This window comes from Kogia breviceps, chromosome 3 (assembly GCF_026419965.1).
Source record: "Kogia breviceps isolate mKogBre1 chromosome 3, mKogBre1 haplotype 1, whole genome shotgun sequence".
In the NCBI taxonomy this organism is placed as follows: Eukaryota; Metazoa; Chordata; class Mammalia; order Artiodactyla; family Physeteridae; genus Kogia; species Kogia breviceps.
In genome coordinates, this window is record NC_081312.1 from 169,980,964 (window position 1) to 169,996,210 (window position 15,247).

Here is a 15,247-nt window from a genome sequence, read left to right on the forward strand (position 1 = left end):
CCGGGAAAATCCCACATGCCGCGGAGCAACTAAGCCCGTGTGCCACAACTACTGAGCCTGCGCTCTAGAGCCTGCGAGCCACAACTACTGAGCCCACGAGCCACAACTACTAAAGCCTGCGTGCCTAGAGCCCGTGCTCCACAACAAGAAAAGCCACCGCAATGAGAAGCCTGTGCACTGCAAGGAAGAGTAGCCCCTGCTCACCACAGCTAGAGAAAGCCCGCGTGCAGCAATGAAGACCCAACAAAGCCAAAAATAAATAAATTTTTAAAAAAGAGCAAATCTCCCAAAGAGGCAAAAGCAAGGTTTAGTTTTTAAAATTTCAGTTCCTGGATCACACTCACTTCATTCCTTGACTTCTATGGCTTAATACTCATGAAAAAAACTATATCCATACTTAAAACACCAGAAAGACTTTCATCAGTTTTGCTATTGAACTTGAAAAAGTATACAGAATTTACCTATAAATCCAAAGAGCAATAACAATAATAACATCAACATAGTCAGCTGTTGCTAAAATCAGTTTGCAGATCACCTTCCCGTTCAGTCTACCACGTGAACAGGTAGGTAAACAGGAGTCATTCTACGAGATCGGAGAACTAAGACGTCAAGGCTTTTTCAACGCCCCCCATTTATCAGGTGGTAGATCTAGCGCTTGAACAAAATTCTTTTGGCTCCAAGTCCAGCTAACAATGTGACTCTTGCTTAACTGATAAATAACACTCTCTAGTTACTTTATTCCTTCACAAAGTTTTTACAGCTATCACCTGTCTCAATATTAAGATAAATACTGTGATTGTTTTGCTGAGGGTAAGGGAGGCTGGCCAATCAACTCCTGCTTCATTCTGTTTTAATATCTTTTTTTTTCCCCTTTAACTTAGAATGATCAATTCACTTTAGGCATGCTGTCGTCAAGGGGAGGAGGATGTTATAGAAAAAATAGGCCAAAGCAAAAGGCATGAGTTTCCCCTAAGTTTCAGGGGGTTGATTCCAGACTCCCACCCACAATTTATAATCAGAGACTTTCACATTTTAATTAAAAGATTCATTAATTAGCTAACCAAAACGTCAGCAAATTTTAAATAAACTACAAACTTTAAATAAAGCCCTTTACACAAGCCTTTCTAAAATACCTAAGCATCTCTATTGTAATGTATTAAATTTTCCTATAACTGTTGATCTAATTACATCTAAAACATAGGTGCTGATTAGAATATTAACCTTTATAATTTGCCCTAGCTCAGCTTACTGTTAAAAGTCCCCCAAGGGGTTTATCCTCAAATGGTTTCAAGCTTTAAAATCTATAATAATTCTTTTAGAAGCAGCCTCCTTTTACTTTTTAAGTCTCTCTTGGCAAATTCACAGCCAGGGAAAGGCCCCCTCTTTTCCAGCCAGGGGTTCCTTCTCTACTGCCCTCTCCCTGGAGACTGTTCCCAAAGTCAGCTCCTTCCACTTGCTAACATGTGCTGCCGGCTAACGTGTGTTTCTGGAGCCAGAAAACCCTTGTTTCTCTCCACCTGGTGGAAGTTATTTCCCTGTCGTGATCATCTTCCCTCGCCTCTCCTTAAATAAATGGCTTACCTATGGCCACTGCTTTTTATCAAATAGCAGCCTCTTTGTAGCTTATCTTAGCAACATGCACTAAGCAGGTTCTTCAGACACTTAAAGGAGAAATTAAAGAAACAACGTCCCTGACGATAAAGTAAATAAAAACCAAGGTTTTATAAATTAGGGCAAAGTATAACGGTCATTCCAGAGTTCAACAACAAATTGAATTACAAATTTTAGTTGGGGCCCAAATTCAGAAAAGAGTGTTCCCTCTGACTTCAGATAAATAAGCTAAACAACTTCTGTCCAGGTGGGGCTTGGCGGGACGATCTGAGCAGCACAGAGGAGGAGAGCTGGGAGGGCAGCTCTGGAGCCAGTCCCCTGGCCTCAGTGCTGGCTCCACCGCTCATCTGGCTGGTTCTCTGTGCCTCACTTTCCTCCTCTGGAAAATGGGAGCGATAGATAGTACCTCCCGGGCGTGGTTATCAAGTACACTAAACCAATTAGAACAGAGCCTGGCACGAACGTGGTAAAACACTCAATCGACTGTACTGATGATTATTATTGCTACTTATCTTTTCTCTACTGCTCTTATGACACCCAAGTGTCCCAAAACGTAAAAAGCACAGCTGGTTTATTAGTCTAATTGAAGCTGCAGGTAATTCCACTCAAATTCTGTTTCACGTGGGCAGAGCTGAAACGCTACTCTGCGATGTGGTCTGGCGCGGGGTCATGCTGCTACCAGTCGTCTGTTACGTAAGGCAGCACAGAGATTTCTTTTATAGGAATAAGCACATCTGAGCGCATTCCAACAACCGCGTGCTTCCGCTTTTTGTGTCGGGGGGGGGGGGGGCGAGCGGGCTCACGGGAAAGAGGACACTGAGTCAGGATGCACAGCGTGGGGCAGGTCGCCGGGACTGTGCACACCGCACAGCGTGAGGTCGGCGACAGCATGTGAGGCAGACGTGCAGACTGGCACGAGGAGGGTGCGGCTCTGCCCACGAGCCACCCTCAGAACTGCCTCTCCCTCCAGCCCACTTTAAAGGGGCTGCAGTGACCAGCGGAGGTGGTCTCCGCCCCACCTTCCCCTTGTCTGCAGGCTCCTAAGGCGGACCTGCTAATGAGGGGGCAAGTGTTCCAGTGCACCCAGAAGGCGAAGAAATGGGAGTGAGGGTTTACGGAAGGAATTCTTCATATCTCTCAACGCTCTATGTCCAGGTTTATACAGCTTTCAAAAAATAAAAAAGGGCACGGTAATGTTCAGCATATTTTCCTTAAGACATAGCTTGTAATTTCACAGATGCTTTACACCGATGCTTCAAAACTTGGGAGGGCCAGGGAAGAGGCCACTGCTTTAAGAATCTGATAAAAACTACGGACCTTCTCTTTGACCCTTAGAACACGGTTCATGCACATATATACTGACATTGCCCAGGAAGGCATCACCGGTCTCCCAGGGGCTGAGTGTGGAGGCCCTTGAGTGCAAGGGCCTGGCTATGAATTTCTTTCCAACTGCATTTTGTCCAGACATGCAAAGGGCAGAAAAGACAATATTATGGCTTTAAGTCTGTTTAGCACAAAGCTTCAGTGCCAAGTACTTCAAGATCTACAAATACTTAAATGCAGGCAGTCTAGAAATCCTGAGAAAACCCCGAGAAGTTGAATACTTCAATCTTGTTTTCGATATGAGAATCAATAGCACGCTTATTTGGTAACGCGTCTACTTCATCAAGGGGCAGAAGTTTACAGGGCAAGGAGGCAGTGGCTGCAACTCTCCTGGTGGCCAGGCGCCAAAGTCCTGGAGGTGCAGGCTGGGGTCGCCACGGGGCAGGGGAGGAAGGAGGCCGGCTGCACCCACTGCTCAAGGAAGAAAGATCGAGTATCTTTGATGCCTAGCCAGCAGGTCAGGGAGATGCTGCTCAGAATCACCAAAAGTCTACAGCTGGGTTTTTTTAAAATTAAAGTGTTGTCAAATTTATCCTTTCCTAGAGCGTCGAAAGAGCATGCAGACTCCACTGGACGTATAAACAATGAGGGAGAGGATAGACATATTTTCCTTAAGAGGTGGTCTGTGGAGGCAGACAGCCTCGTGGAAAACAACTGTACGCTTTATTCAAATGGGACTGAGCTAGGAGAGCAAGCGAGTCTCCTGGGTGAGCGGGTAGGAGGGAAGGATTAGAAATGTGAAAGAAGTGCTCCCATGGACCTGTGTGGGGTCTGCTGCCGTATCGTCCACACACATCTTCCCAGGATCGGCAGCTGTCTGGGGCTCCTGGACAAACACTGGCCCCGGGGAGAAATGCCAAGCCGTGCTCATCCAGTCACAGACCCCACAGAGCACGAGTGCACTGCAGCGTTCTTCACATTCTTCCATGTGCGAACAAGATTCACGGACCATTTCCCCATCACAGACACAGCATGACAGCTCTCTGCACTGGACAGTCATTATGAAGAACACAGGGAAACAGCTCCACTTACATGGTTAATGAAGAGACTCTTGCGTTTTTCTCTCACTGTGAAAACAAAAGATGCAACAGAAATGTTACTCGCCTGCGTGCCAACCCCTTGCAGGCTGTTGAGGACGGGCCTCTGCATCAAGGTCCCATGCTTCCACCAACCAACGTGCCCAGATGCTCAACTTACTACATAAGAAATGCAACCCGCACAGATGCAGATCTGACCTCGGCTAGCTAACACAGCAAAACCTAAACCCACTGACAACATGGCACCCGGCAAAATCACTGCAGCCATAGTTAACTGAGGGGTAACAGCTTTCTAAGAACTAAATAAAGTAGTAACTAGTAAATCTCATAAAACTTGCATGCATCCACTAATTTAAGATGATCAACAGTTAACAGGACTATTTATTTCTAACCCAACCAGACCCATAAACGTCCATACTATTTGGGTGAGATATGATAACAACAATACCCATAACAGCATTAAAATACAGGACAGTGTATGTCGGAAGCATTATTGGTCATGGAATCCGATTACTCTCCGTGCTGGTGCTGGGAAGGAAAACTGGCTTCTGTGGAGGCCGCCCAGAGCATCCTGCCCTCTCAGGGAGGCTGATCAAACTCACAACAAAAACACCGCCCCTTCTGAAACACTGTTCTCACTCTGCTGTCTGCGAGGTGTGGTCTGCACCCAGCCTTCCATGCCCCAGATCCCAGTGTTTCTCAAACTGGGGGCCCCTCAGCCCCAAAGATGTAGAAGGGGGACAGGGAACCCAGAGGAGCTTTTTGACAACATAGTAACATTGAGTTTTGCATTTTCTTTCCTGAAGACTTACTTTTGAGAATATATACTAATCAATCAACACAGGTAATGAGCAGGTCACTGGAGAGGACAGAGATATATTTAAATCAAAAGAGAGGCTAGGAACACTAGTAGAGAGGAAAAGGGCCCACGGGGCTCTTTCATTCACCATGGATTCGAGTTCCCTGTCTGTGCCTGGCAAGGAGATGAGGCCACTGCTGCCCTAGAGGGCGCATGAATGCCGGTGCTTCCCTACGCCCCTGAGCGCGTTGGCGTAGACCAGGCGCCTCCAAATGACAAGAGCAGTGGGTACAAGTGACAGTCATTCACATGGCTGGTAAAGCCTTTCAGGTGTACTTCCCAGAAACTCAAAAGTGCGGAGCTCCCACAACCAGGTGAGAAACTCTTTGGCAAATAAGTGGACTCCAATCCCTTATTGTCAACAAAACTGAAGACTGAACTGCAGCTGTTAGGAATTATTTTAGATGATAAATCCCTTGGAGTTTTTTGACATATAAACCAAGTAGAGTAGAAAGAATTTAGTGATTAACAAAACTCCTTCCATCCCCATCTACTGATGTGTATAAACGAAGCTCTTCAGCACGTACATGTCCATAAACACAAGAAGACCTGATGACCAGCACCTCGTTCCAGCGACATGCAATGGTCATCCACAGAATCACCTCAGTAAGAAATGTTTTTCCAAAAATTATTTCACTTGTCTGTTTAATAGTTATTCATTAACATTTTAATGCTTGTATTGTTTTGATCAACTGGGAACTAACAATAATGATACCACAATCCAGAATTTATTTATAACACTTAGAGACATAATTATGAGAAATAAAAATTAAATTCAAGTGAGATCCATATTTTCATAGCAGTATGACAGTGTGACAAGTGAGTTTTAGAAATCAAATATATTACATTAGGATAAAATTCTATGAAGAAAATGGCATGGAAATACAAGTTCAAGATGAAAGGAATGATATGAAATTTCCAACTGTTAAAGAAGAGCGTGTTCATACATTTTTAAATGACTGCTGATGGTGGATTATCAAATCACCATGGTATTAAGATTTCATTTGAAACATTGTTTAAAAGAGGGACAGTTTTATTTTATTTTTATTTTTATTTATTTATTTATTTTTTTGCTGTACGCGGGCCTTTCACTGTTGTGGCCTCTCCCGCCGCGGAGCACAGGCTCCAGACGCGTAGGCTCAGCAGCCATGGCTCACGGGCCCAGTCGCTCCGCGGCACGTGGGATCTTCCCGGACCGGGGCACGAACCCGTGTCCCCTGCATCGGCAGGCGGACTCTCAACCACTGCGCCACCAGGGAAGCCCTGACAGTTTTATTTTAAAATACCGATGTTTACATCAGAAATTACATCCTTTGATAGCATGAAAAATTGGTATGGTCAACATAGAAATGTTTAAGGGAGTCCATAGTTTTTAAAAGTTATTTTCCATGGGTTATAGCATGAAAATCAGCAGCATAAGAGCTTTGGGCTCCTATGGACTCTTCAATATCTCACTGCAAAAGCATCCCCTGTGGAACCTGGGAAGCTGTGGGGAGACACACAGAGTGACTGACGGGGAACTAGAGACACAGGCACCCTAAACGGGGCACCCAGGACCATGATAAAGAGAACTGGGACCCTCACAGGCACAAGGTTTGGCTGCCTGCAAATGTCTGACTAAAGGAGAACTAAAAGGCTGGTCCTCATCATGCAGAAGTTCAACACTGCCAGGAACAAAAGCAGGACCCCAAACAAAGGAAGGCCACAAAACGTTTCTCAATGTCAGTGTTTCTGAATGACTGTGCAAAGAAAAGCAGAGCTCATATTTTAATTTCTGAATTTTAGTCTTTCTACTTTGGCTTCAAGTCATTCAAGGGACAAGTTGTTTTTATTCCTTTAAATATTTCAAGGAACTCCTGAAAAACACACAGATCACACATACACACACACACACACACACACACACAGGTTTTCATTTTTGTCCAACTTCTTTCTTAAAGCAAAGAACTTTTCTAAAAACCAAACTAATTAAAATAAAAAAAGATATAGTTTGACTGTTTTCTCCTAATACTTAAGAGTAGGCTCTCATGTCTCTGAAAACAGCAAATTAAAATGGAATAGAAAAGGAAAAGACCCAATCAACTGCAATTCTCCCCCGCAAGCAGAAATGAGAGCACGAAAAGGCCCGGCTGAGCGGACTGATCTCTCACAGGCACCTCCTCTCCCACTACAAGGAGCCCTTGGTCCCTTCTTTGTTGAGTGGTTCTCATACAAAGAAAGTCCACACTGACATCTCACATGTGTGAGGAAATGACCAAGAGAGCAGTCCTTTGGGCTTGGGACAGGACCTTCCTAACTTCAGCCAGCTGGGGAGGTCTGATGAGGCATGCCTTCCGTGATCACGGTCAGCCCAGCCGAAATCTCTTTGCTACTCAGAGGGAAAAGGAACTTAACAGCCAGGAAGCTCCTAATGGCTTAACGCAGGCACATCTAAAGCAGAATCACAGAACAGCTGGTGGCAGGGAGCGTGGCAGGCAGAGCCTGGCTGCCAGGCCGAGTGCTGGGGAAGGAAGGAGGACGAGGGTCTGTAGAGCAGAGAGCTGTGAAGGCCATGGTCTGGGCGGAGCTGCCCCAGCATAACTGCCACGGCCCCATCCATGGTCTCCCACCCACAATCCTATCCTGAACTGCAAAGGAGCACATCGACCACAAGAAGAGATCACCAGATTCAAATGAAAATGTGTGCTTATAAGCTCACATTACAACACTTCTTCCAAGGTTGGGGTCGGTGGGGGGGCACAACTGGAGCACATGGAACCCACAGATTTTAACTGCTCTGGTACTCCTGGAAGTGGAGGGAGTACTGCAAGGCAATGGAAGTTTACCCAAGTGAAGACAGATCACAATCAAATCAAGAATGTCTCCTGGCTTTGTCTTTTCCTCCTTTCAACCACCTAGGGTGAACACATCCTCTGTATTAGGCAGAGCAAGGCAAAGGGATACTGAGATCCGATATCACACGTTCCGTTCCCTCCAGGAGCTCGTTGGTGATACACATGAGGAAATTGTTTTAAATACCACAATATGGTTCAGATATGAAGAAACTATTCACAGGCTACCCTCAGGACCACTTAATCTAGCCTGAGGGGTCAAGAACACCTTCAAGGAGGAAATGATAGCAGAAATGAGCCTTGAAGACTGAAGAGATGAGCTGTGTGGAAGACAGAAGGGAAAACCCAGCTAAACACAAAGGAGCAGGAGGCGAGCGGCGCCCTGGGGTTACCGCAAGTGACCCAGTGTGGCGGACACAGTGCAAAAGGAGACAGGCTGGAAATGAAGGCGGCGGACGGACCTCCAATGGCCTGTATATCACGATAAGCCATTTGGAGTTTAACACCAAGGCAACTGGGGAACCACAAAAAAGTTTTAGCAAGGAAGTGACGTAATCAGATCTGACTTACAGAAAGTCTCTTCACCTAGCAGCAGCGTAGACACAGGACTGGGAAGGGTAAAGGTCAAAGGCCAGGCCAGAGGCTGCGGCAGGAATCTAAGTGAGAAATTATGAGTCCGGACTGAGGTGGCAGCAACAGGCATGGGAAAGAGTAGTCAGATTAAGGAGACACTGAAGAGGTAAAAACTGATACACTGTCGATTAACCTGGATGCAATGGTGGCTGATAAATGTTAAACAGATGCCTTTTAAATAAAAGAAGAAGAATGCCCTGACTTGTAGCATTTGCCAAGTTCCATGCTGTAAACACTGCCATCGTGCCTGTTTTGAACTCCTGGCCTGCTGTCACTGATCCTGGAGCTGGAAGAAATGAGCACGGTCGGCTCCAGCACCACGGCCAGCAGGCCAGCACCAGAAGAGGGAAGAGCCTTCTCTGGCTTGGGGAGAGGGAAAGGCAGGAGGTGAGCCCCAGTTACTAAGTTCTGTTTGGGACACACTGAGTTAGAGGAACCAATAGCCTTCAGTGTAAAGATGTCCAGCAGCCAGCTGGACAGACGGATTTTGAATACTGCAGAGCAAAATCTGGCTGGACATTCTAGTTGACATGGAAGCCCCGAGGAACTGTACGCAGGCCAAAAAGATAAGAGGGTAAAAGCACATAACCGTAGAAAACACTAACATCAGAGGGATAAATGGAGAAGCTGATTAAGATGTCTGAGAAGCACCTTAAAGAAACAGGGGGTTTCTCAGGACCCATTTCCAAATAGCCAGTTCTCTGCGATCAACTCACCAAAGAATGAACTCTTTGAAGTTACCAAATTTACCTATTTTTAAAAACCTATTTCTTTTCATCACCTATAAAGCAAGTGTTCATTAGCTGGACTTGTCTTCAGCAATCTGGCCTGTGTGAGCAAGTGCCACACGAGAGCGGGAGCCACCGGAGGCCGTGTCCTCAGCAGCCTCAGCGGTCACACCACAGAATGGGGGGAGGGAGAAGAAGACCAGTGGGAAAGCAAAGGGAAAGAGGAGGAGGCGGCAGCCCCAGAGCATTCACTCAGCAGGTGGGAGACGGTATCAGTTATTTTTCCTTTTCTTGTTCCTAACCTGTGAGACTCAAGCAGGTTTACACTGAAAGGAAAGAGCCAGCATTTGAGAAACTGAAGCAAAAAACAGAAGGATCAGAGTCACTGATACCCTGACGATCCAGACAGGAGAGGAAGGGGACGAGAGGTGGAGCAGAGATGAAGGGGAAGCTACAAGTCCCCGACTCACCCCTGGAGATGCTGTTAGGTCGGAGAATCCTGCCATCCCTCTCCCCGTGGCAACCAAGATACGTGTCATCTACTTAGAGGCTCTAACGCCATTCCACACCAATCTAGGTAGAAAAGTTTCTGACTGATGTTGGTCTGTACCCTAAATTCACAGGAAGCAAGAACCAAATCTGAAAGTATGCCGGTCGTGTAACTTGTTTTCACAGCACTACATTCAGCGCAAAAAATTGCTTCTGATTCCCATGTTTCATTGTCCCAAACCCTCACCCCGTCGCCACTTTCCTGCCTGGCAATACCCTACCCCTCCCAATGGGCTCCCACTTCATCAGGTGAAGAAAAAGTGTCTTGTTTTGTTTTTACCCAATACGTTCTAAACTTATTTCACAAGTATTTGATACCTATGACGATTTATTCTCACTCTTGGAAACATTTTATAATAAATGCACCAAATTCTCTCAAATCAAGTCAGTGGTCTGCTTAATTAAAGAGCGCCAATATTATATCAGCATTAGACTACATCAAAGTTGTCACCTAACCATAACTGAGGAGTTATCAGTTCTTATAAATGAACTTACTGTCTTAAATGTTTATTTTTTAGTCATTTTAGGACTCTGTCGAAATTAGAGCTTAGCAATTTGCCAGAAGAGTCAGGGCTAGAATCACTAGGGCTCCAGCACTGTAATGTAACATCTTCATCACTGTATCATCATTTAACAAATTCCTCCCACTACTCTTTTTTTTTTTAAATTTATTTCCTTTATTTATTTTTGGCTGCTTTGGGTCTTCATTGCTGTGCAAAGGCTTTCTCTAGTTGTGGTGCTCAGGCTTCGCCTGGCAGTGGCTTCTCTTGTTGCAGAGCACGGGCTCCAAGCACACGGGCTCAGCAGTTGTGGCGCACGGGCTTAGTTGCTCCACGACATGTGGGATCTTCCCGGACCAGGGATCGAACCCGTGTCCCCTGCACTGGCAGGTGGATTCTTAACCACTGTGCCACCAGGGAAGGGGAAGTCCCTTTCCGCTACTCTTTTCTACAGGAATCCTACTGAGAGACTGTGTTCACCATACAGTGTGTTTTATCTCTCCTTTACAGTGAGATTAAGCCAAGGGCTGAAAAGAGTGGAAAATTCCCCAGGAGAAATTCCATGCCACAGAACAAACTGGTTAGCAGGAGTTTGACAGAAAGAAAACATCTACCCCTAGTGTACAGGCTCAATTCGGCTCTCAAATGACACAACAGAGACAATGGCGCTTTAATTTAGGGTTATATTATGCCTTCTTTTACATACTAATACTTCTGATCTTTAGAGAATTTATGCAAAGATCAATTTTTAAAGGAAAATCTCTGACTCTTGGGGTAGAAACTACTTAGAATTAATCCAGCTGATTGGCAAAATGAGGACAGTTGCTTCAAATAGTAAATTCTAAAAGCATAACTATAAAATAAAGAAACCCCAAGGGAACCACCACCAAACAATATCCTTAGGGGTCACTAAAGGGGATTCTATTTTTATCCTGAGAATCACATCTAGTGGGAAATCAAGACAGGCTAGTTACCAACATAAGTCTTCTTTAAAAAAAAAAAAAAAAAGGAAAAAAAGAAAGAAGCATAAATATATCAGTAACCTACCATCCGTCTGAGATTTACTGAGGAATATTGTGCTGGCCCGAGGATGGTCTGAAGGATTGAATTCCATGTTCAAATCTTTAAAGAAAGAAAAAGAAAATAAATGAATATCCATCTGATAACTAAAGGGAGTCAAGATTTTCAATCTTAAATGACCAATACATTCAAGGATTCTGGAAAAAACCAACAGTTACTGTGCTAACAGCTTCTTCTAGGTTCAACTGAGAACACTGCTATTTAGAAACTTGAGAAAGTCATACACGAAAATCAGACACTTGGCTGCAGATCTATTAGCCGAAAACTCCATTTTCTTTTTAAAAGTCTGCTCTGCACCCAGGATACTACAGAATAGCAGGACAAAGTCCTAACACATAATTAAGGAGAGTTATGTGCTACAACTGACTCATCTGAGCCCCCAGTTAAGCGAGTGATATTTCCCTGTTAAAGTGACAACAGGTGATACCTCAGCCAAATCGGCATCTACACACTCTGCTTAATTAAGACTGTCCTTTCCTGAAAACTTAATCCTTTAGAGCAAAAGCTCAAGTTGGCCATCTGTGGGCATAATCTGGGCCATGGACGGTAAGTTTTGTTTGACTCATTCATTTTCTTTCCTTTGTAAAAAATCTGAGCCAATAGATAATGATTTTTACATTTCAAACACATACCACAAAGGAAAAAAGAAGGTCTGTGTCTCCAACTTCTCTTGAGAAATCAGATCATTGGCAACACCGGGCCCCAACACAGCGGTCACCACTGGCAGGACCTGAGACCCGAGCGCCCCCCAGCGCCCCGTCCTCACCCTCTGCCTCACTTCGTACCCCTTCTTCCCCCTCTGGCTCTGTAATCCTGCCTTAGAACAGTCTCCAAGGGCTACAGGCTTGTCAGTCCAGTATAAACAATTAGAATCCGATCAGAGAAGAGTTCTTCCAATTAAAAAAAAAAGATTCCACAGGGAAAGAATGGTTAAGCAAAACAAACGAATAAAGTTAGAGGAGGGAAGAGAGAAGATCAAAAATAATGGAGGGACTTCCCTGGTGGCACGGTGGTTAAGAATCCGCCTACCAATGCAGGGGACACGGGTTCAAGCCCTGGTCCGGGAAGGTCCCACATGCTGTGGAGCAACTAAGTCCGTGCGCCACAACTACTAAGTCTGCGCTCTAGAGCCCACGAGCCACGACTACTGAGCCCATGTGCCTAGAGCCCCTGCTCCACAACGAGAAGCCACCGCAATGAGAAGCCCACGCACCGCAATGAAGAGTAGCCCCTGCTCGCCGCAACTAGAGAAATGCCCACGCGCAGCAACGAAGACCCAACACAGCCAAAAATAAATAAATAAATTTATTTTTTTTAAAATCGGAAAGTCAGAATGGTCTTCAAATCAGCTTCCAACATCAGAATGAAAACTATTTTGAGTTCCATTATTTCAGTAAATTTGCAAAGAAATCTTAATCAACACCAATAAAACCAGATGGTATCTATCCTTAGTTTAATAGCTAACCCAGTCAAAGATAAAAGGAAAGAAAAAACAAGGATGGCCACATGTATCCTGGGGGCAACACCTGTCACAGAGACCCCTCGGCAGACCTCTGAGGTGAGGCCTCTTCGTACATCAGCCGATGGCTCTGCACTACAGATGCTCACCTCCCGCTGGGGGCTTGAGGAAGGCAACACCTGAATCGCAAACGCTATCTTAATTATCTGGTCCTTCTTCTGTAACAAGTATTAAAGTTATATATAGTGGTTTCACAGCTGAAGGCATTAAGGGATTTTGATGGAAGGAGAAAGAGGAAACACTTAATTTTTCAAACTTGCTTCCGTTTGTACTAGATAAAGTTAGGCCAGAAATTTCTGGTAAAAATGAGTCTTTGTGAGGAGCCTGACCAGAACATTCGCTTATGTCCCGGGTGGTTTCCTGCATGGGTGACAGGCCAGGTTATCATTTCTACCCATTCAATGATACAGAGCAAGTCAGGAAGAGTTCAGAGGAGCCTTCAAGCTCTGGGCTTGACATGATGTCACAGATGAGGCGGGTGAGGCCAAGAGAGCTAAGTGTCGAGCGGGGAGATAACAGAATGAGGGTTGGGAGCTGTGGTCTCCAGTGGCAAGTCCAGAGTTTCCCCACCGTCCCTGTTAGGCCAGACCTTGCTCAGATCCCCAGTGCCCCAAAAGGCCTGGAGCCTGAAACAGGAGGGAAGTACAGGCTGATGCAGAGAGAAATCCAGAAGCCCCTAAAGCTGGCTTCCAAGTTCTCCCTGGAATTTAAGTTTTAGGATCTAGATCCTGGATGAGATAACCAGGAAGTTTCCACAAAGAAAAATCAAGGACTTGTTTCTGGACGCAGGGCAATGCACTGTTGCTGAGGGAAACAGATCATCAGTTAAATTTTATGTGAAAGCACGTCCAAATGTTTACACTTGTTAGGGGGCAACATCTCAAGAGCTGCCAGGACATTACTTAAAAAAGGATTTAACAGCAAGTTGATGTGCATTTTCTCCAATCCTAAGCAGATTCATATTCCATAACTGGCGTGCAGAGTAAACCCTAAGCCCAGGTGTAAGCCAGCAGGCCAAGTTCCCAAGTTCATGCAGGCCAGGCCTGAAGGGACAGAGTGCTCAGGGCGCCCTTGCTGTGAAGGAGGGCCAGCCACAGAGGCCGGATTACCTAGCCTGACTTAAATATGCAAAATGGCACCAAACAAAGGTACAAGGAACTGCCAGGCATTTCCTAAGACAGGGAGCAGCCCCAGACCTTGAAGAGAAATACAGAAAGTTATTCACAGTGTGTGCTTTGGCAAGGGAACTCCAACTCTGGGCGGGGGGGGGGGGGGGGGGGACAAAAATGGGAAAAGGCAGCCTTTCACAAGCCAAGCAAAATAAACCTGCTGTGTCACTCAAACTTAACACTCTGAAGTCATGACAAACCGCTACTTTAGCCATGAAGAAATAATTCCCCACGCTGCAGAGTCAGGGATCGGGCACAACAAACTAAACTGGAGCACATCCGAGGAAGGCGGTGCTCCCCGTTCGCTCAGGGATGCTTCTGAATTGCAAGAATTAAAAAGAAGAAATTCACAGGCTATTACGCTTTAAATTAGAGATTATGGATGAAATAAACCCCCCTGCTGAAGAATGCCAAGCACTCTGCTACAGTCAGTTGTGACAGTATAGTACCTATTCTGAAGTCACCACCATGTCAAGTACTCCTCTGCCCCCCAAGCCCCTCCTGGAGACTCCCAGGGCCCCAGCTCTCCCCCAGACAGGCCTTCCCAGAGCACACACAGCTCTCATCTGCCCCCATCGAGCTCCTGAAGTACCTGAGTGCTAACCCGCCCAGAAGAGGAATAACTTATAAAATCTAAATATTTACTTGGTTGGGACTTCCCTGGTGGTGCAGTGGTTGGGAATCCGCCTGCCAATGCAGGGGACACGTGTGTGAGCCCTGGTCCGGGAAGACCCCACATGCCGCGGAGCAACTAAGCCCGTGCGCCACAACTACTGAAGCCCACACGCCTAGAACCCACGCTCCGCAGCAAGAGAAGCCTCCGCTCTCCGCAACGAGAGAAAGCCCGCACACAGCAACGAAGACCCAACGCAGCCAAAACCAAACAAACAAATAAGTATTTACTTGGCTGGGTGCCACTTCAGTGTCGTATGAACAGAGGTCACTGCCCTTACTGAAGAGTGAATCCCCATCCCCGAGAAAGACCCCGAGATGAGCTGGGTGGTGACACACACGGGGGCCAACAGCTCTGTAGGAAGGTCAGCGCAGCCTACAGGATGACTTACAATTTAGTCACCACTAGTGCACGGGACCAGCTAGTGAACAACGAGGAAAGAAGATTCTGACCAAATCCTGAGAGAAAGAGAGTAGTGTGCTTAAAGCAAAAGCGCTCCAACAAAGCAATGGACTCTTAAGAGTCAAAAATTTTACACTGCTTTTTTTTCCCCCCTGGCAAGGCCATACAGTTGAATTTGGTTAAATTGAACTCTACGCCAGGTACTGTGTTCAGTCCTGCTGATACCAAAAGACTACTCTGGGGTGGTAGCCATGTCTGTGTCTTCACCTTTCC

At 45.8% G+C, this 15,247-nt stretch overlaps 1 protein-coding gene across 2 annotated transcripts in view; it reads right to left on the minus strand.

Annotated features, from left to right (window-relative positions):
* CCNY (cyclin Y) overlaps positions 1–15,247 on the minus strand; it is a 126,350-nt gene that overhangs the window by 20,314 nt on the left and 90,789 nt on the right. The window contains exons 2-3 of one of the 2 annotated variants that reach the window (XM_059056723.2): positions 11,179–11,253; positions 4,027–4,061 (exon numbers count right to left, since the gene is read on the minus strand). In XM_059056723.2, coding sequence (XP_058912706.1) covers positions 4,027–4,061; positions 11,179–11,253 — 110 coding nt within the window. The remainder of the gene's footprint in view (positions 1–4,026; positions 4,062–11,178; positions 11,254–15,247) is intronic. The other variant, XM_059056721.2, reaches the window with a different exon arrangement.